Source organism: Halichoerus grypus, chromosome 9 (assembly GCF_964656455.1).
Source record: "Halichoerus grypus chromosome 9, mHalGry1.hap1.1, whole genome shotgun sequence".
Classification (NCBI taxonomy): domain Eukaryota; kingdom Metazoa; phylum Chordata; class Mammalia; order Carnivora; family Phocidae; genus Halichoerus; species Halichoerus grypus.
This window is the reverse complement of record NC_135720.1, coordinates 61,167,982-61,191,431: the sequence shown is the minus strand read 5'-3', so window position 1 is coordinate 61,191,431 and position 23,450 is coordinate 61,167,982. Positions and strand designations below refer to the sequence as shown.

Below are 23,450 nucleotides of genomic sequence, written 5' to 3'. Positions count from 1 at the left end.
ATAGATGTTAAGGATTATTATGTCTTTACTGTTAACCCCCTGTTAATATTATTTAATGTTTCTCTTTATCCCTGATAACATTTTTTTGCTCTGAAATCATTTCTGTTTGAAATTAATGTAACTACACCTGCTTTCTTTTGATTAGTATTAGAATTGGTGTGTCTTTCTCCACTCATTTACTTTAAATAGATATGTGTTTCTACATTTAAAGTGGGTTTCCTATAGAAAGCATATCATTGGATCTAGTTTTTTGATCCATTCTGAAAATATTTTGTCCTTTATTGGTGTATTTAGACCACTGAACTTTAAAGTGGTAATAGGTATAGGAAGAATAATATCTACCATATTTTTCACTGTTCTTTTTATTTGTTGCCCTTGTTCTTTCCTCCTACTTTTGTCTTCCACTCTTTTTGTGCCTTTTGTGGTTTTAAATGTGCATTTGAAATGATTCCATTTTCTTTCCTTTTTAGACAATCAGCTATACTTTTTTTTTTACTTCTTTTGGTGATTCACCCATAGTTTGCAGTATACACTTACAAATACTCCAAGTCCACTTTCAAATGACACTATATCATACAGTATGTGTGTGTTGTGTGTATGTACACACACACACACACTGTTGACCCTTGAACAACATAGGTTTGAACTGTAGGGGTCTGCTTATGCTTGGATTTTTTATAGTACAGTACTGTAAATGTATTTCTCTTACTTATGATTTTCTTAATAGCACTTTCTTCTCTCTAGCTTACTTTACTATAGGAATGCAGTATATAACACATATAACAAGCAAAATGTATGTTAATTGACTGTTTTGTTATTTGTAAGGCTTCCAGTCAATAGTAAGTTATTAGTAGTTAAGTTTTTGAGGAGTCAAAAGTTATACATAGATTTTTGAATACATGGGTGTTGATGGCCCTGACCCCTCTGTTGGTCAAGAGTCGATATACACAATATATATAGTTATACACATGCACACACATATATAATATGTATACTTAATAAACACATTGTTGCTATTATTATTTTAAACAAACTGTTATCTGTTAAATCAATTAAGGACTTGAGAAATAAGAGTTTTTATTTTACTTTCACTTATTCCTTCTCTGATGCTCTTCCTTTCTTTATGTTCTTTTTTTTTAAGTTTCTGATCTATATAATTTTTCTTCTCTCTGAAGAACTTTTTTTTTTTTTTTTTTTTTTTTACATTTCTTGCAAGGCAGATCCATTGGCAATAATCTTCTCAATTTTTGTTTGTCTGAGAAAGTATTTCTCCTTCACTTTGAAAGATAATTTCTCAGGGTACAGAATTCTAGGTTGGTGGTTTTTTCTTTTTCTCTCAACACTTTAAATATTTAACTCTCATTAGTTGCATGGTTTCTGAGGTGAAGCCAGATATAATTCTTCTCCTAGCTCTCCTAAAGGTGAGGTGTATTAGTCCTCTAGCGTCTTTCAAGATTTTTAAAATTTTTGATCTTCTGGAGTTTGATATGATGTGTCTAGGTGAAGTTTCTTGGGCATTTATCCTGCTTGATGTTCTCTGAGCTTTCCATTTCTATGGTTTGGCATCTAACATTAATCTAGGGGAAAATTGCAGTAATTATTGCCTCAGATATTTCTTCTTTTCTTTTTTTTCTTTATTCTCCTCTTGGTATCCCTGTATGTATATGTTACATCTTTTGTAGTTGTCCTATAGTCCTTTATATTGTTTTTGTTGTTGTTGTTGTTTTTTAGTCTTTTTTCTCCTTACTTTTCAGTTTTGGAAGTTTCTATTGAAATATCCTTAAGATTAGAGGATCTTTTTTCTCCATGTCCAGTCTACTAATGAACTCATCAAAGTTATTCTTCATTTCTATTATAGTGTCTCTTTTATCCCTAGCATTTCTTTTTTATTCTTTCTTAAAATTTCCATCTTTCTGCTTACATCGCCTATCTGTTCTTGCATGCTCTCTACTTTATCTTTTAGGTCCTTTAACATATTAATCATACCTATTTTAAATTTCCAGTCTGTTTCCTGCCATATCTGAGTCTGCTTCTGTTGCTTGCTATCTTTTCAAGCCATGTGGGTTTTTTGCCTTTTATTATGCCTTATAATTTTCTATCACTGAACATGATGTAAAAAGAACTGCAATAAATGGATCTTTAGTAATGTGTTGGTAAAGTGTTCCATAGTTCTATGATTAGTGAGCCTATACCTCTGGCCTGTGAACTTCACAAGTGCTTCTCAGTTTCCTGCACCATTAGGTGGGACAGGTTGGCTAAAATGGGGTGGAGTTGGGCATTTCCCTTTGCCCAGGTTGTTTAGGCTCTGAAAAAAAATCCTAACAACTTACAGTCTCGGGAAACAGTTTTTTTTGAGAGCAGGCCTTGTGAAGAACAGAATTCTCTGGCATATTTCAAAATGATTCCTTTCCCCCTTCCCATGCCAGAAAGTAGAGGGGAGTTTTCACTAATTACTGTGAGGACCTAGTAGAGTTCCTGGAGGTAAAACTCACAAAACTGGGGGGCTTTCATAGGACTAGATCCCCCTGGAGTTTTTAACTCTCAGACTTATTCACACTGGGTTTCCAGCAACTTGTCAATTTAAAGTTTAGGTTTTCCTGTCCCAGTACTGTGTCCTGCAGAGGTTTTTGCTCCAATAAGTTGTGATTCACCTCTGTCTCTCCAATTTTGGGAGATTGATTTTTCAGTTTGATCAGCTTTTTACTTGTTGTTTGGACAGAGTGATGATTTCCAAGTTACATGCCAGACTGGAAAGTAGAATTGCCAACTAACTTTTTAAAATCTGGTTTTGCTGCTTCTTAAAATGGGATTAAAGTCTAGGAGTGTTCTTGAGATATTAAATATAAGTGATAAGTTCCCCTTTTATTCTACAACTCCCTTGTATGAGTAGTCCTTCACAAATACATCACCCCTTTTCATGTGTGGGTTTCATTTTTTAACTTTCTCTTTAAAAGGTTATTTAAGATCAATGAGGGCAGCTAAGCTGATGATGGCTAGTAAGAGGCTTGGATGGTATACTGATAAATCCTCACTCTTTCTTTGGAGCTAATTCTTTTTGTGTAGGAGGGGGAATTTCTTGTATGAAAATTTCTACTCACAAGGTAACACTTTTTCCATTCTCTTACCATTTATTAAAATATCTAGTGCTTCATTGGTTAATTCCATAAATCTTCCTGAATTTATACACATTTTGGAGTCTCACTAACGTATTGTCAATGGACCATGATTTAGTCTAATATTCTTTAATCTGATGAGGTTTATATGCCTTGTGAAGATATGCTCTACTAATGGCACTCAGAAAGTGAAAGATGTATATTTGAATAGTTTCTTACTTATCACAGGCTTTCTGGATAAACCATTTCTCTGGGAGATGCTATAGCTTCATGGACAAGAGCACATTTTCAGGAAGCAGACCTTTATTAACTGTATAATGACTCAATTTCCTCAACTTTCTTCAACCATATGATGATTCAGTTTCCTCAAGCAGGACTTATAAAGAAAGCACTTACGATAATGATATAAAATCTTATTTGTAAAGTGTTTTAAACAGTGTGAGGCATGTGGCAATTACTTAATGGATATTAATTATCAATAATCATGACAGTAATATGGGTATAGCCAGGTTGGTAAAAAATCAGTGGCAAAATTCTATCAGGATTAACCTGAGATCTTGGGCCTAGAAAGATGGACCTCTTAGATATTGATTTATTCAGCAAATATTTATTATGTGTCAGACACTGTATTCCATGCTGGGGTTATAAATAACTGTGTTATAATTTGATTGTTTTAAAAGAGACACATAAAATCTACTCTGGAAGCACTGTGCAGGGATTAATTAATTCTGTCTAGGAGAGTCACAGACGACTTCACAGAGGAAAAAGGCATTGGAACTAGGTCTCTAGAGATGTGCAGGAATTAGCTAAGGAAAGAATGAAGAAAAGATAAAAAGAGACTTTCCAGGGAGACAGCACAGTGTGAACAAGAGAATGAGGCATGAAAGGGCTTGGGCTGTTAAGAAGATAATGGATAGATTGGTTTTCCTGACTGTTTGGCAGAGTATAGAGGGGGAATGGTAAGCAATGAGTCTGGAAAAGTCAGTTGAGGACACATTATGAAGGACATCTAATGCTTTGCAAAAGAGTTTAAGTTATACTAAAGACAGTAAGAAGCTTATTGAGAGTCCCACATGTATTGTTCTGCTCAATCACTCATTAACGTATTCGTTCCTTCAAGGAGTACTTACTGAACAGTTACTAAGTGCCTGACCCATTCTAGGCTCTGGGAATTGAGCAGTAAGCAAAAGACAAAATGCCTTTCCCTTACAGTCCTCACATCTATTGTGAAGTAGCAAAGAGCAAAAATAAAATAAAATATACAGTTATCAATAGCAATAAATGCTAATGTGAAAAATAAATCCAAGAAGAGAGATAAGCAATGCTGAAGGGAAACATGCAATTTTAGATATGATGGCCAAAGAAGGTGTTGGTTAAAAGGTAACATGTGAGCCAAACCTGAAAAAAGGATATGATCCATGTGGATATCTGGAGAGAACAGCAAGTGGGAAGGCCTTGAGGTAGAAGTGTGCCTGATATGGTCAGGGAGCAGCAAGAAGGCCAGTATTGCTGGAGCAGAGTAATCAAGGGAGGAAGAAGTAAAAAATAAGGCAGAAAGATGATAGAGGAGTGAGGTAAGAAATGCAGATTACAAAGGACCTTGTGGGCCATTTTTAGAATTACATTTCAGTCTGAGCAGAGAATGACGTGACCTGACTTCTATTTTAAAAGGATCACTCTGACTGCTATGCAGAGAATAAGCGGGAGTGTGGGGGAGGTGAAGGGTAGAATTCGGGAGGATAGTCAGGAGACTGCTGGAAGAATCAGGCAAGAAAGGATAATGGCTTAGGTGGTAGTGATAGAAAAGGTGACAAAAGAAAATGATCTGGAAATATTTTAGAATAAGAGCCAATGGGGTTTCATGATGGGTTGACTTTACTGTGAGGCATTAGAGAAAGTATTCATCTTGGCTTGAGTTTTCAGCCACTCTCATCTTACTTCCTCTTCCCTCATTTCTGTCTACCTACAGACTTGTGGACTTGATCAGCTTATTTTCCTCCTTTAAGTTTCTACCACTGCATTTTCTTGTCCTGTTCATCTGAGATTGTCTCTGGGAAGGACAAAGGCTTCCTGGCTCATCACAGCCTTAAAAACAACTTTGGGTATTTCACTGCAAATCAATATGTGGAAAGAAGCTATGTATAATACAAATTTTTAAAAATATAGTACAAAGGCAAGTAAAAAATATATGTGGTTTATAAAGTACTTATAGTAATACTTGTTAAACTGTACTTCATTTCCTCTGAGAGGGTAAATAAAATCTTGTTAGGAATTCTGTGTTATTTTTCCCTTGAAGTGGGGTTCTGCATTCTCTCTCCTTGGTGAAAGTCATATAATCTATTTCAAGAAGATAGTTTTTCTCCCTTGAAGAGGATACAATTCTGGCAGACTAATAGGTTCTCCTCTATTTACTAAGGAACATATTCATCTCTGTAGACTTCGACTGGGTAACACCTAAGGGCAAATCCAAGTTTTATGGCTCCTGAAGTTTACAACTTTGGGAGACCCTCTTTAGGAAAATGACTTCATAATTATGTATATAAGACTTTTAGTGCTCCTCTCAGAACCTTGGAAGATAACTGCATAAATGAGGACCTAAATTATGCTTCATTAGCAACAGAGTAAGCCTGACTTTAGTGATACCCTTTCACCAGCTCCCCAATTCACCCAGAATTAATCTTAGTCTGATCACTTCTTCATAGGATCCATGAGCTTTGGGCTGGGAGAGTGCTCTGATCTGAGCTGGTCTATGATTTAGAAAGAAAATTATGCAGTGTAGGGGTATTTTGGTACTATAAGTTATAAATCAGGATGATTCTTCAAAATTGCTTCACTATCATTTTCCATTCTTAAGTAAGCATCCTTTGATATGGAATTATTTTTAGAGTTTTATCTTTCCATGCAAAGAAAATTATTTTCACATACTCTTCAAATGAAAAACTGACATGCTTTTCAATTTGGGCGTGCTTTCCAACTCTCAAACTTTCCAATCTTTAAACTTATTAAATAGCCATATATGTAGTAAGTATCCAAAAAAAAGCAAAACACCACTGAGAAATTATATTTTACTGTCAGTGTACTCTCCATGTCTTTTGTTTTCTGTTCTTTTCACAGAAAACAGTTACACATACTACAACACAGAATTCATACAGGACAAATTAGTATCCCTAAAGCACCAGATAAGTTCTTGCCTCCTATGAAGTGGTAACTCGGGTGTGGCTGCAGACTTTTGTGGTTTCCATCAAGAAATGCTGCTGAGGCTCTTCATCTGTATGCACCACTAAAAAATATTTTTATCATTGATTTTCCTCTGGCATTGATTTACCACCTGACGCCATCAATAATGAGGTTTGTCGGCTGATTTCTTAGGCTGTCTGGGTATTTTTTAAAATTTCTTTCTTTCTTTCTTTCTTTCTTCCTTTTTTTTTCCTTTCTTCCTTCTTTTTTTTTTTTTTTTTTTTTTTTTCTTCTTGCTGGCAGAGGAGTTGCTGGTAACAAGTAGTAAGTGAGGCAGGAAGAAAGGCTGATAATTTGAACTTGGAAATTTGCAACCAACCCATCGACTCCACTAAGCCATTTCTCCCAGCCCTTTCTCCCCTCCCTCTTATTACCTATCATTTTATTACTTGATGGGAAGTCTTCCATCGGGTTGGCCTTCTGAGTATTGCTATTTTTCAGTTTGGTATGCATTGGAATGCAAATTAAATGGGACAATTATCTGTGGTAAAATGTTTTCTTGATGCTTGGAAGAATGCTTTTTCTTTTGCGTCCCTTAAAAATTTGAAGGCATCTAAAAAGCTGATTCAACTCAAGTACTTAGTGAGAAACCAATTCTGTAAACTATGCCACTTTCATTTATTGAAGTTAGCCCATGTTTGGGCCTAAAGGGAGAATTTTCTGAAACACATGTCTATTTCACTGTGGCAGAATGCTTTCCTTTACAAAGCAATAATATGGTGAAAAAAGTAGAAAGTAGATAGTCAGCATTCCCACATCCCTTGTAAAATAAAATGAAAATGCAGATACCCTTCTGTCAAGGTCCTGATCCTGGACAAAATTATATACCAAAATTTGACGAAGCACGTTCTGGGAGATATATATTCATTATTATTCATGAACTTAACTAAATATTGATCACTCTGAGTGAAACAGATGGAAACAGCCATTTTTCTGGATTCCAGATATTGAATTATGAGAGGTCAGGGGAAAAATTCTAACTGACAGGTCAAGACAAAATAATTTAAGAAACAAGATAAGAAAAGATAGGATTTTATGTACGGTGTAGCTATTTAAAAATAACTCTCTTTCCTTGTCTCCATACATTTTTAAAGACGTCAACCATAATAGATGACTTTTATTGAAAACATAGATTAGACATGAAGAATTCCTATATTTCACTCTTTTATTAAGAATGAATATAACCGTCTATTTCAATTAATTGTATGTATTTATATCAAAATATTTTTATACATTCATTTTGTCTTTTAATTAGTTATCAATTTAACAACTTAATATTTGTTTAGACTGTGTACTTTCATATGTGATTTCATTTATAGTACACATTTGCCTCACCCATGTGAAAGATGATCCCTGGAACTGCATAACACACAACATAGACAACTGTGTAAACATGCCCTATGGCCCTGATATACTCAGAAGCAGGATTGATGAGTCATTGGGTATTTAAATATTTGATTTCACTGAAGACTGTGAGATTTTCTTGAGACCAGCATTTGCCCTTCTACCAACACTTAATACTATCTTATTCTCTAGTTTGGGGCAGAATTTAATGTTATCCTTCTAGTATTTGCCATTCATGTGAACTGTGTCATATGGTCCTCTACTTATTTGAAGTTACTGGTTTTCTCTGGTGCTAGAACCTACTACCTTTTATCTCTCCAGGGTTTCTCACAGTTTCATATTAGGTTCCAGGACCTACCATCCCTGTTCCCTCTAAGACTTCTCCTGCTTTGGGTTTAGAGGAAGAAAATTGACCTAATAAGCTAATTGTAGATCACCTTTATTTTGGAAACATTCATTGTCCAGTGTGTGTATGTGTGTTTGTGTGTGTGTGTGTATAAATATTAAATTTGAATCTGCTTGGGTGCTCTTATTTTTTTTTCTTTTATTTTATTATGTTATGTTAATCACCATACATTTCATCATTAGTTTTTGATGTAGTGTTCCATGATTCATTGTTTGCATATAACACCCAGTGCTCCATTCAGTACGTGCCCTCTTTAATACCCATCACCAGGCTAGCCCATCCCCCCACCCCCTCCCCTCTAGAACCCTCAGTTTGTTTCTCAGAGTCCATAGTCTCTCATGGTTCGTCTCCCCTTCCAATTTCCTCCCCTTCATTGATCTTATTTTTTATTCGAGCTGTGTTTTTCACTCCACCTCAATTTTACTTCCAAAGGAGTCACCTGTTTTGAATGTTCTGAATATCTTCTACATTCTTCTAAATCCCCTCAGATGCGTTTTCTTCTGTCTAGGTATTTGATCTCAGGTCCAGTTGCTGGGATGTAATAAGCAGCAACAATCCAATTATTGAGGATAGATACAGGAGCCAGTTGGTTTGCCAAGTCATCCTCCCCTCTCAAGGTAACAGGACAGAGCTTCTCTACTCCCTGTATCTGGAAAGACTTAAGCTCTCCCAGCCTCCATCACAGCAAACATTTAGTGATCCTGGTCAGCATCCTTCCTGGCATAGAGGCCAGGTTGATCATCCTTGCAGGGAGGCTCATGGAGGATTCCCCGCCCATTCTCTCACAGGTTTGCAGATTGCCGAAGGCCAAGCAACAGTCAGAAGGGAGAGAAAATTTAAGAGGAAAGGTACAACAGGGTCAAATGCTGAAAGAATTTTTTTTTTAAAGCAATCTGAAAACTCGAAAAAAATCTTTGAAGTTTGGCATTTTGGAGGTGATTCATGCTTTTTCCATAGTAATGTCATAAGATTTTAGAAAAAAAAGAAAGGTACTAGAATGAGGATATAAAAACTGCTAATAAGCACTGTTCTTCCTATGGGATTTCTGGTAAAAATGATAGGCAGGTGAAAAATGCAGATGGCTAGAGGTAGACATAGATAGGATCAAGGGTCAAGAGATTTTTTTTAAAATTCATTGATGAGAGATCTTGAATATGTTTATACAGATGGAACTAGGAGAGAGAGAACTTGGAAATATAGGAGAGAGAGGGAGTGCCAAGAACACATAGTTCTGAGGTTAGTGGGAGGAAATCATAATAACTAAGGTGAAAGAATCCATCTTAAACTGAATAAAAGACACTTCTGAGACAGCTGGGAATGAGGTCAGAGTGAGTAAAATTGCAAAGAAATTTACAGATACGGGGACAAGAAATTGAAGAAATCACATACAGTCTATTTTCTCAGTAAAGTATGAGGCAGGGTCATTGGCAAAGAGAAATGAAGATTTATAATGGGTGAAGCAATGATGTGCTAGTGCTACCTAGTAGAGCTAATTGCTAAATTTTCAGGAATTTTGCCAGCCAGTTGTTAAGCATGCCTATTATTATAGTGTAAATTACATAAATTTACAGTTAAACATAGTACATTAAAACAAAGGTAATACTCAACATTTATCACTTCCTAATTATTTTTTTACATTTTACTATTATCTATGCATTGGAGGTTATTTTTATCTATTGTGTCTGAGAACAGATATAAATTTGTATATATAAAATTGTATAGGGTGGAAATATCATGAAAAACATGCTGTTTTTTCTTCCCCACTCTGTTTGGTGATGTCACATAGTACCTTGAAATGGGCTCACTGGGAGTATTTGCAGCTTGAAAATCAGCAAATGCTAGAGATTAGGGTTTTTTTTGTTTGTTTTATTTTTCAAAGGCTGTTGATTGAACATATGCTAGCAGACACCATTAGTAAAGCTTTTGAGGATAACAGTGAGTATTTTGAATGGGCACAGGAAGCAGCAGACAACTGATTGATAAAAGAGGACCAAAGCGAGGTTGAAGTCAGGGAATACATTTTAAAGGCAATGTATCCCACAAGCAACCCAGGTGTAAAAACAGCAAAAGTGTTGGGCTGCACTCTTGGGTGCAGTGTCTGGGGTAAATGGGTGGGAGAGGTTGAACTGGAGCATCTTGAGGTCTTAGCTAGTTATACAGAGTAGAGAATCTAAGAGGAAGCTGGGAGAAAAGGGTGGTAGTATGGAACCGGAAACCTCAGTGAGGGGGAAGCCTGTGGACAGCAATTATGATAAAAGTAAAAAGAATGTGGAAGGGGCGCCTGGGTGGCTCAGTCGTTAAGTGTCTGCCTTCGGCTCAGGTCATGATCCCAGGGTCCTGGGATCGAGCCCCACATCGGGCTCCCTGCTCGGCCAGGAGCCTGCTTCTCTCTCTCCCACTCCCCCTGCTTGTGTTCCCTCTCTAGCTGTCTCTCTCTCTCTCTATCAAATAAATAAAATAAAATCTTAAAAAAAAAAAAAAAAAAAGAATGTGGAATTGTAATGAAAGAGTAAGATTTGGGAATTTATTACTTCAGTTAGAGTCTGGTGTGTGATGGTGCTTATGAGTTTATTCAAATTATCATAATCATGGATATAGTGGGATTAGCAGAAGAATCACAAGTTTCGATTGCTAGGTGAGTTGATCATATGGGCTGAAGGTACCGGGGATGATGGCAGGAATTGAAGTGAAGAACTGAGAATGACATAAGAGTAAAAGTGGAGAAATGAGGATGATGTTGAAGTCAGAGTGGAGAGCTGCTTTGAGCTGGACTGAATAGCTCTAAGTTCCTTGTATGCAAGAAACTCATTCAGTGAGAATGACTTCTGTGGAAATATATAGGTAAGGCTACTTTACCAGCCACTGTCACCCTTGGGCAATAGCTGCTCTGGATATAGACAGTATATTAGAGTGTATAATGAAAATATATTTTAATGTAAAAACCTTTATAATGTTTTGCAAAGTATAATTTGCTTATAGCATTTTTTTTTAAGGATTTTCTTTATTCATGAGAGACAGAGAGATAGAGAGAAGCAGGCCCCCTGTGGAGCAGGGAACCCGATGCGGGGCTCTATCCCAGGATCCTGGGATCATGACCTGAGCCAAAGCAGACGCTTAACTGACTGAGCCATCCAGGCACCCTGCGTATAGCATTTCTGATAAAATTGATCTATAGTTGTGCTAATCTGTTGGGGATCGTGGCAGGATGTCTTATTTTAGAAAGGTTTACTTTTTCTAACCTGCTCATTCCCCACCTCTTCAGGCCACTGCAGAGGGACTTTTTCTTTTGCTCTTTTACATGTCATAAACAGTTAAGGTAATGCTCCACTTATTTTTCTCTTTCAAAATCTTAAGCATTTTCAAGTTCTTGTTATTATGGCATAATTTCCAGAATTTAGTATTTGTTATGTTTCATTCCTTTTACTATTCCCTCTAGGTGTCATTTTCCTCTTCCACCTTTACTAAGGGCATCATATTGAGCTCTGTAAAGCATTAGCTCTCAATTTTCTTTCATTTTTTATACAAAGAGCATATATAAAAGATCATTTTATCCTTTAGTATTGCATCCTCTTGTAGCAGTTTTAGCCATTATTTTTGCCAAAGTTTTGAAAAAGACACTTAGCTCATATTTCTTAATGATGTGCTCTTCCAAATGTGGGTGACATCATTGAACATGTATATTTGTGATAATAAATTTTCCAAAAACTTCTGTCTAAAATTTCTTTCTTGGTGCTACTCAACAGGGAATCAAAACCCAGCAGTATAACAACAGATTATTTTCTTTCTACATTTTCTCATTCATTATAAATGTAGCCATGGTTTTAACAAGGGCCAATAGCTTAACCCAAAGGATTGATCTGGGACCCTTTGATAGGTCAGTACATGCATATCAAGGACATCTATCCCTCAAATCTCATTAGCAGAATGTTTCTTACACTAGGCTATACAAAAATGGAGAAGAAAAGCATCCTTGAGTGTGTCTGTGTGTATGAATTTATAAGAAATAGTCTCTCTCTTTTACACACATTCAAATTCTATTTTATTCTCTACCTGAAGGTAAACATTTAAATCTGATCATTTAGTCATTCATATTTCTATGCTGTTTGGTCTAATCTTTTGCCATTTCTACCTGAAAAGGGTGGGAGGTTTAATAAGCCATCAGAGAAAAGCAAGTAGTAATTTTGAAGTCCAGGAAAGGCTGGGTGAATCCCTGGGAAACATGGTGTCAGGTGCTTCAAGGATAATGGTTTCACTTCCATAATAATGGGAGGCAGTTTGATACAGTGGAAAGATATCAGAATTGGGGGTCCCACAGTTGTGAGTTTTATCTTGGCTTTACATTACTCTATGAACTTTGGGAAAGTATTTAACATTTCTAAACCTGAGATAGGATCTATAGCTTGGAAATAATAATATTTGTCTCAGCTGTTTTTGAAATGATTATATGAGATATTCTATTAAAAAAAAACTTGCAGTGTAGCTGACATAGTGTAGATCTTCAATAAATATGGGTTCCCATGTCTGTAGTGCCTAGGAAGTAAAAAATTGCTGTGCTTTACAATGATCTATCAAGATGCTAAAATATTATAGTATCTATAGATATAATTTATAAAATTTTATTTTATATTATATAATATTATAATTTATAATATATAATATTATAATTTATAAAATTAGATTTGCAAAATTCTACCAAACTGAAAGTCTTGAAATAAGTTGTTAGTGTTTACAATTCAGGTTTCTTAAAAGCACATGTGAAGTTTAAGAAATACTTATGTTGAAAACAACAAACTATTAATGAAAAAAAATTGCAGAAATGGCACTTTTCTAATATTCTAGGTAAAATAGCCATCACAGATGAGTTGGTAATATATTTTTCTTATGAAGCATTTGCTGCTTTATTCTTATCTCTGGGAAAATATTCAATTATCTTCATCAAATGATTAAACTATAGGTTTTTATTTTTGAATCTTAGTTTTAAATTGTAAAATATTTCATTGCTTCAAGATTACCACTTCTAATCTTAATAACCTAATAACTGTCATTGATACTACTAAAATATTTTACTTTCTGCTCTAGTATTGTTCTCTGCTAGATTAAAATATTAATGGGTCATAATAAAGTATTTTCTACTTTTGTTTCAAAGACCTACTAAAATAAACATCATGTACTACTGGTCAGTTTATTTAATGTTATTGGAGATGATTTATTATACATGTTGTATATTTTTTTATGTGTGTTCTTTCTATCAAATAATGCTTTGATATTAAAAACTGTTATCAGAATTGAAACATAACTAATGACACAGTAACATTTTTTTAGAAGTAGAGAGAACACATATACATTAACTTTTCAGTAAAATAAATCTTAATTGAAACTTAGGTTTCATATTATTTTTGTTCAAAAACTGAATATTAATTACAATGTTTTATAGGAAAATTTACTGTGTCTTCTATATAACTAACCTCGCCATTAGAAACCAGACGTATTTGGAGAGTGGTTCAAGATGGTGGCATAGGAAAATTTTAACTCACCTCCTTCTATAGACACAACAAATTTATATTTACATATAGAATAATTTCCTCTGAAAAAGACCTAAAAATCAGATTCACAGAGCCTCCACAACAAAGAATAAAGGGACAGTATGGAAATGAGTAGGAGGAGTGACACCCTCTCACCAAACAAAAACAAAACCCACTTTCAGCACAATAATCCACAATTGGAAGGAATGTCAAAGTAAGGATATTTACCCTGGGAAGCGAGGAGCAAATACATACATCAAGCATTCAACCCCTAGATCCTTCACAGGAAAGATGAGCCCCCAAAATGCCTGGCGTTGAGAACCAACATGATAGCATATAGGAAATCTATAGAACTATAGAAAACAGAGAACCTGCTCTTAAAAGGCTTCTGTACAGACTTACTTGCTACAGGACCCAAAGTAAAAACACTAGTTTGAAAGCAACTAAACCATATGTGGGGACCATTTCCTGATCTTAAAACATCTGTTGGTGGGTTAAGAACTTGTTGGGACTTTTTTTAAGGACAGAGACCTTGTTGGACACCACTTTTGCAATTTCATTCTAACTTTCTAATACCAGTGCTGGAAGGTGCTCTTTGGAACTCTTCTTCTAACATGTTAGCACAAAAGTGTGTACTCTACTGAGGACCCCATCCTCCCATGCACCACAGTCACGTGCCATGGAAACCTGCCACAGCCTAACCCAGTGAGAGCCCATTCCACCCCCATGCAGCAGCTTCAGGCTCACCAGAGAAGACACCATGCACAGCTCATACAAGGGATGCCCCTTGAGTGCCTGGCTCTGGTGGCCATGGATGATAGCACTTTTGAGCCCCATGGAACATCTCCTACAGGAGGCCACTCAAATGAGGAGACATATGAATGTGTTCCAAATGAAAGAACAAAACAAAACCCCAGAAAAAGATCTTAATAAAACAGAGATAAGCAATCTACCTGATAAAGAGTTCAAAGTAATGGTCATAAAGATGCCTACTGAACTTGGGAGAAGGAATAAATGCAGTGAAAACTTCAAAAAAAGAGAGATAAAAAATATAATAAAGTACCAAACAGGAGTTATTGAACTGAAGAGTACAATAACTGAACTGACAAACATACCAGAGGGATTCAGTAGTAGACTGGATGAAATAGAAGAAGAACAGATCAGCAAGCTGGAAGACAAAACAAAGGACCTCACCCAGACAGGGCAGCAAAAAGAGAAAATAATTTTAAAAACTGAAGATAACTTAAGGGATCTTTGAAACAACATCAAACAAAATAATATTCACATTATAAGAGGTCCAGAAGAAGAAGAGAGAAAAAGGGGGGCAGAAAAAATTATTTGAAGAAGTAAAATGGCTGAAAACTTCCTAAAGCCAGAGAAAGAACAGACATATAGGTCCAGGAATCCAGAGTCCCAAATAAGAGGAACCCAAAGAGATCCATACCAAGATACATTATAATTAAAATGGTAAAGGTTAAAGTACGCACACAGCTAAGCTTAAAAGCAGCAAGAGAAAACAACTTGTTACATTCCAGGGAAAATCCATAAAACTATTAGCAGATTTTTCAGCAGAAACTTTATAGGCCAGAAGAGAGTGGCATAACATATTCAAAGTGCTGAAAGGAAAAAAACTTCCAGCCAAGAATTCTCTGCCCAGCGAAGGTATCATTCAGAATTGAAGAGGACACCACACACACACACACACACACACAATTCAAAATGGATGAAAGACCTAAATATGAGACAGGAAACCATTAAAATCCTAGTGGAGAACACAGGCAGTAGCCTCTTTGACATCTGCTGTAGCAACTTCCTACTAGATATGTCTCCTGAGGCAAGGGAAACAAAAGCAAAAATAAAGTAATAAGACTTCATCAAGATAAAAAGCTTCTGCACAGTGAGGGAAACAATCAACAAAACTAAAAGGTAATCTATGGAATGGGAGAAGATATTTGCAAATGACATATCTGATAAAAGGTTAGTTTCCAAAATATATAAAGAACCTGTAAAACTCAACCGCCAAAAAACAAATAATCCAGTTAAAAAATGGGCAGAGGACATGAATAGACACTTTTCCAAAGAAGATATCTGCATGGCTAACAGACACATGAAAAGATGCTCAACATCACTCATCATCAGGGAAATACAAATCAAAACTACAATGAGGTATCACCTCACACCAGTCCGAATGGCTAAAAATAACAGCACAGGAAATGACAGGTGTTGGTGAGGATGTGGAGAAGGGGAACCCTCTTGCACTGTTGTTGGGAATGTAAACTGGTGCAGCCACTCTGGAAAACAGTATGGAGGTTCCTCAAAAAGTTAAAATTAGAACTACTCTATGATCCAGCAATTGCCCTACTAGGTATTTAACCAAAGATACCAAAATACTGATTTTGAGGGATACGTGCATCCCAATGTTTATAGCAGCTTTATCAATAATAGCCAAACTATGGAAAGAGCCCAAATGTCCATCAACTAATGAATGGATAAAGAAGATGTGGTACACACACACACACACACACACACACACACACACACACACACTGGAATATTAGTCAGCCATCAAAAAGAATGAAATCTTGCCATTTGCAATGACAAGGATAGAGGTAGAGAGTATTATGCTATGTGAAATAAGTCAGTCAGAGAAAGACAAATACCATATGATTTCACTAATATGTGGAATTTAGGAAACAAAGCAGATGAACATATGGAAAAAGAAAAGAGAGGGAAATCAGGAAACAGACTTTTAAGTATAGAGGACAAAATGAGGGTTGATGGAGAGGAGGTGGGTTGGAGGATATGTTAAATGGGTAATGGGTTAAGGAGGGCACTTGTAGTGATGAGCACTGGATGTTGTATGTAAGTGATGAATCACTAAATTCTACACCTGAAAAAAAAAAGGGGAGATTAAGAGTTTTCCAGATAAGCAAACACTGAAGGAATTCATCACCACTAAACTGGCTTTACAACTTTACAAGAAATGTTAAAGGGACTTCTTTAAGCTGAAAAGAAATGGCAATAATTAATAACAAAAAAAATACAAAAGTAAAAATCTCACTGGAAAATATAAAGATATAGAAAAGATAGTAAATCAGTCACTTATAAAACAGGAATAAAGGTTAAAAGGCAAAAGTAGTAAAATTAACTAAAACTACAATAATTAGTTAAGGGAAGTATGAAATTAAAAGATGTAAAATGTGAGGTGCCTGGGTGGCACAGTCAGTTAAGCGTCTGCCTTTGGCCTAGGTCATGATCCCAGGGTTCTGGGACTGAGTCCTGCATCAGGCTCCCTGCTCAGTGGGGAGTCTGCTTCTCCCTCTCCCTTTGCCCCTCCCCCCAGCTCATGCTCTCTCTCCCTCATGCTCTCTTTCTCTTTCTCTCTCTCAAATACATAAATAAAATCTTTTAAAAAAAGGTGTAAAATGTGACATCAAAATTATGGAATGTGAGATGAGGGAGTAAAAATGTGTTCAATTTAAGTTCCTATCGACTTAAAACTAACCATTATATACATAGGACATTAAGTACAAACCTCACAGTAACCACAAAACAAAAACATATAGTAAATACACAAAAGAAAATGATAAAGGAATCTAACACTAAAGAAGGCCCTCAAACCAGAGAGAGAAAGAGAAGACGAAAGGAACCAGAGTGAAACTACAAAAAGCCAAGAAACAATTAACAAAATGGCAATAAGTACTTACCTATTAATAATTATTTAAATGTAAATGGACCAAATTCTCCAATCAAAATACATAAAGTGCCTGAATAGTTAAGAAAACAAGACCCTATCTTTATGCTGTCTACAATAGACTCACCTCAGAAACAAAAACACACACACACACACACACACACACACATACACACACACACAAAGAAACAAGAATACAAACAGACTGAAAGTAAAGGGAAGGAAAAAGATACTCCATGCAAACAGAAACCAAAAGAAAGCTGGTGTAATTATACTCATATCAGACAAAATAGATTTTAAAACAAAGACTTTTAATAAAAGACAAAGAAGGACATTACATAATGATAAAGGGGTAAATCTAGCAAGAATACAAAGCATTTATAAATACATATGTACCCAGCAAAGGAGCACGAAAATATATAAAGCTAATACTAATGGACCTAAAGGGAGAAATAACAATACAAAAATAGTAGGAGACTTTGAAACTAAACTTATATCATTAGATAGATCATCCAGAGACAAAATCAATAAGGATACATAGCCCTTGAATGACACATTAGGCCAGATAGTCTTAATAGATATATACAGAACATTCCATCTAAAAGCAGTAGAATGCACACTCTTCTCAACAGCACATGGAACATTTTTTAGCAGTCATGTATTAGGCCACAAAATGCGTCTCAATAAATTCAAGATTGAAATCATATCAAGCATTTTTTCCAATAAGAATGGTATGAAATTAGAAATTAATCAGAAGAATAAAACTAGGAAAAAACACACAAATGTAGAGATTAAATAACATGCTACAGAATAACTATTGGGTCACTGAGGAAATCAAAGGAGAATTTTTTTAAGAACCTATGAACAAATAAAAACAGAAATGTGACATACCAAAATCTATGGGACACAGCAAAAGCAGTTCTAGGACAGAGTTCATAGCAATACAAGCCTACTTCAAGAAACAAGAAAAATCCCCAATAAACTACCTACCTGCCCACCTCAATGAACTAGAAAAAGAACAAACAAAGCCCAAAGTTAGTAGAAGGAAGGAAATAACAAAAACCAGAGCAGAAAGAAATGAAGTAGAGACTAAAAAGACAAAAGATAAATAGAGCTGAATCTTTGAAATGATAAACAAAACTGGCAAACTTTAGTTAGACTAACAAAAAAATAGAATGCTCAAATGAAATCAGAAATAAAAGAGAAGTTACAACTGATACCACAAAAATACAAAAGATTATAAGAAACTACTATGAACAATTATATAGCAACAGATTAGACAACCTAGAAGAAATGAATAAATTCCTAAAATATGCAATCTCCCAAGATGAATCATGAAGGAATATAAAATCTGATCAGACCAATTTCTAGTAAGGATATTGAAATAGTAATCAAAAACTTCCCAACAAACAACAGTCCAAGATCAGACAACTTCACTGGTAAATTCTACTAAACTCTGGAGATTTAATACCTATCCTTCTCAAACTCTTCCAAAAAACTGAAGAGGACGGATGCTTCCAAACTCATTTTACAAGGCCAGCATAACCCTGATACCTAAAACAAACCCAAAGACACGATAAAAAAAGAAAATTATAGGCCAGTATCTCTGAGGAATATAGATGTGAAAATCCTCAACAAAACATTTGCAAAACAAGTTCAACAATACATTAAAAGGATCATACACCATGGTCAAGTGGGATTTATCCAGGGTTACAAGAATAGTCAACATGATATATAGCACGTTAACAAAACAAAGAATAAAATCATATGATCTCCAAAGATAAAAAAAACATTTGACAAAATTCAACATACATTTATGATAAAAAAAAATTCTCAAGTGTTTATAGAGGGACTATACCTCAACATAATAAAGGCCGTATATGACCAACTCACAGCTAATATTTTCAATAGTGAAAAACTGAAAACTTTTCCTCTAAGATCACAAACAAGACAAAGATTCTCACTCTGACAACTTTTATTCAACTTTGTTTTTTTTTTTTTTTTAAAGATTTTATTTATTTGAGAGAGAGAATGAGAGAGAGAGAGAGCATGAGAGGGGGGAGGGGCAGAGGGAGAAGCAGACTCCCCGCTGAGCAGGGAGCCCTATGCGGGACTCGATCCCAGGACTCCAGGATCGTGACCTGAGCCGAAGGCAGTCGCTTAACCAACTGAGCCACCCAGGCACCCAACTTTTATTCAACTTTGTATTGGAAGTCTCAGCTACTGCAGTAAGATAAGAAAAAGAAATAAAAGGCATCCAAATCAGAATGGAAAAAGCAAGACTGTCACTATTTGCAGATGATATGATACTATATATAGAAAATCCTAAAGTCTACCAAAAAATTGTTAGAACTAATAATTTAGTAAGTTTGTAGTATACAAAATCAATATACAGAATTCTGTAGTGTTTCTATACACTAATAACAAACTATTGGAAAGAAGAATTTAAAAAGCAATCCCATTTACAATTGCATCAGAAAGAATAAAATACCTTGGCATGAATTTAATCAAGAAGTGAAAGACCTGTACACTGAAAGCTATAACACTGATGAAAGAAATAAATGGAAAGATTTTCCTCGCTCATGGGTTGGAAGAATTAATTTTGTTAAAATGCCCATATTATGCAAAACAGTCCATAGATTCAATGTGATCTTTATCAAAATTCCAATAGAATTTTTTACAGAACTAGAACAAATACTTTTAAAATTTGTGTGGAACCATGAAGACCCCAAATAACCAAAGTAATCTTGAGAAAGAAGAAGAAAGTACCACCTTCCTTAATCTCAAACTATACTACAAAACAATATGGCCTTGGCATACAAACAGACACACAGATCAATGGAACAGAATTGAGAGCCCAGAAATAAACACACACATACATGGACAATTAATTACTGCAAAGGAGCCAAGAACATGCAATGGAGAAAGGACAGTCTTTTAAGTTTGGTCTAGTGATAGGTTTGTGAATCTGTTGCTAAAGGCAAGCAAAACAAAAGCAAAAATGAGCAAATGGGACTACATCAAACTAAAAAGCTTCTGTGCAGAGAAGAAATCCATCATTAAAACAAAAAGACAATGCACGACCTAATGGGAGAAGACATTTACACATCATATATCCAATAAAGGGTTAATACCCAAAATGTGTAAAGAACTCATACAACTCAATAATAAAAAACCCAAATAACCCAATTAAAACATGGGCAGAGGATCTGAATAGGCATTTCCCAAAGACATACAAATGGCCAACAAGCACATGAAAAAAATGTTCAACATCATTAAATATTAGGGGAATGCAAATCAAAACCACAATGAAATATCACTTCCTACCGATTAGAATGGCTATTATTAAAAAGACAAGAAATAACAAGTATTGGAGAGGATGTGAAAAAAAGGGAACTGTTATGCACTGTTGGTAGGAATGTAAATTGTTGCAGCCACCATGGAAAATAGAAGGGAGATTTCTCAAAAAATTAAGGCTAAATCTACCATATGATCCAGCTGTTCCACTTCTGGGTACTTATCTGAAGAATATGAAAACACTACTTTGAAAATGTATATGCACCACTATGTTAATTGTAGCATTATTTACATTAGCTAAGATATGAAACAACCTAAATATCCATCAATGTGGAATGGATAAAGATACTTTACACACACACACATACACACACACACACACACACACAAGCGAATACTACTCATCCATAAAAAATGAAATCTTGCCATTTACAATAACAGGGATGCACATTGAGGGTACTATGTTAAGTGAAATAAGTCAGAGAAAGACAAACACCATATGATTTCACTCATGTGGAAACTTAAAAAAAAAAAAAACAACAAATTTATAAATACAGAGAACAGATTGATGCTTCCTGGAAAGAAAGGGGATTACAGTTGGGTGAAGTGGGTGAAGGGAGTTAATTGTATGGTGATGGATGGTAACTAGACTTTTGGTGGTGATCACTTTGTAGTATAGGCAGATATCGGATTATAATGTTGTGTACCTGAAACTATATAATGATATATATTAATTTTACCCAAAAAAATGAAACCAGACCTATTTGTTTACTGTGTCTAGCACTGACAATTACAAAACGACATGAATTCTTTGTGGATTTTTTTAAAGTACATATTACATAATCCTTCACCATCAAGTTTAACTGCCTTATAAATGAGGGTGCGTCCACAAATGAAAATTTTTTAAATGGAAAAAGTGACTGATTCTCCCAAGAAAAATAACAATAATAGGAAATTGGCTGAAATTTCTTTTAAACATGTGAAAGAACCACATTTAGCTTTGCTTTAAAACACTATTAGTTTCTGTTTATGGTGTTTTAGAAAGTCTAAGCTTCTTTAACAGAAAACAGTCTTTTACAAAAGTATCTAATCCTATCCTAGTGTTGGTTGCTAGGAGAACATTCGATGCAAAATAATCAGTAAACATTTAACAGCCAGCTACCTAAGAAGAAGGGGAGTGGGAGAGACTTAGAAGCTGGCCAGCAAGGAAACTACTGATGGGAACATGGCTGTCAAGGGTTTTTTATACACCAGCAGCATCACACTGTGATATGAATTTTTTTCTCTTATCATTCTTCTAGGTGAGGAGGGAAAAGAAAACAGGAAACACTGGAAACATAAATGGGGTCTTTCCTATGAAGGTGAGCTTGAGTTTTTTCTGTTGAACTTTGGTAAAACAGCAAGGGTTAGATTAATTAATGACTAATAAAAAATGAATATTAGTGAGAATGGGTAGGATACCTAATACTACCTAAATATTTGTATTTAAATTTTTCTCTGCATCAGGTATCCTATTTGAAAATAATGTTTCTGTAAAGTACAACAACAAAATACTTTGGGTATGAAAAAAAGGTTTTGTGTGTGTTTTTTTTTTTACCCTAAAATTTCATCTGGGACAAAATTCTTGAATATTTTAGAAAGAATTAAAGATAAATACCTAGCTATTTTAAAATGAAAATTATGTTTTAAAATATCAACAAATTGAGAAATAAATTTGCTTTCTAAAAATTTTAATGGAATTTAGGTGTGTCCCACGGAGATATTTAGACCATTGATTGGCATTCATACCTGTGGAAGTGAAGTGTCAGTCCTGGTAGAACTGAAGGTGTTTACACACCAGGAAATGGTTACCTCGGTTTACTGGACCTGGATTAATTCCTAACCGTAAGTTCTTTCAAACAGTTTTTTGTTTTAATTTTACTATTGAAGAAAACTGAAAAGTGAAATTCAATTTATAGAATTCCACTTCATAATAAATTTAGGAGAACATGGATGCCTTATCTTTAGAAATGAGTATTATGGAAATATATAAGCACAGAAACATCCTACAAAAGCTACAAAGGAAATAAAAGAATAAAAAACTTGTGTATTAATTATACATAAATCCAGTCAAGTATGTTTTTAAAATAGGAACAAATGTGATGTGGTTAGATATTTTTGTACTGAAAGTATATTTTTAATTTTCTGTAATAAAGAAGTTAACTTTACCTAACTTATTTTTTAAATTATTTCTACATTGTATTTTCTCTTTTGTATGAAACTGATGTGTCCAATAAGTTTAATTTTCTGCTCCATTTTAAATTATCTGGCAATAACTTATATAGAATATAATTTCCTTTCTTTTAGTCTTTCCTATGTAGGGCACAGGATAAATAAATCTATTAATATAGAGAACACAAAAAAATATAACTGATGTTGGTTGCCAGGTGCTATGATCTTAAAGTAAGAGATTGAGCCCCTGATCTCAGAGAGATTACAGTCTGCTTTCAGAGTTAAAGTTTAAACAAAAACAAAAAAACAATAAGTGAAGATGATACATTTTTAGTATGTATCATTTTCTAGAGAATTTGAAAAAAGAGTGTTTGGCAACTTCTGTAGGAACCAGTGGGGAAGAACTTGAGTGGAAGTTGAAGAATGAGGAGCTGGAGGCAGTGGTGGAGGCTTTAGGTTATAATATGATTTACATTTAAGTGTTGAATAAGCAACTGATATCAAGTTATTTGCCTTTGCAAATAATATTGCAAATACTGCAAATGTACTTTTTGCAAATGGTGTTAAACATACTCCTTTTGGGGTGTAATCACACAGCATATACTCTCATAGAGGTCTATACAAGA

At 34.9% G+C, this 23,450-nt stretch overlaps 1 protein-coding gene across 6 annotated transcripts in view; it reads left to right on the top strand.

Annotated features, from left to right (window-relative positions):
• Positions 1 to 23,450, top strand: part of LOC118528227 (uncharacterized) — a 938,723-nt gene that overhangs the window by 653,053 nt on the left and 262,220 nt on the right. For all 6 annotated transcript variants that reach the window (XM_078054967.1, XM_078054970.1, XM_078054965.1 and 3 more), the window contains 2 exons: positions 21,915 to 21,974; positions 22,358 to 22,497. Coding sequence is in view for 1 of the 6 variants with exons in the window: in XM_078054970.1 (XP_077911096.1) it covers positions 21,915 to 21,918 (4 nt within the window). In the remaining 5 variants the exon portion in view is untranslated. The remainder of the gene's footprint in view (positions 1 to 21,914; positions 21,975 to 22,357; positions 22,498 to 23,450) is intronic.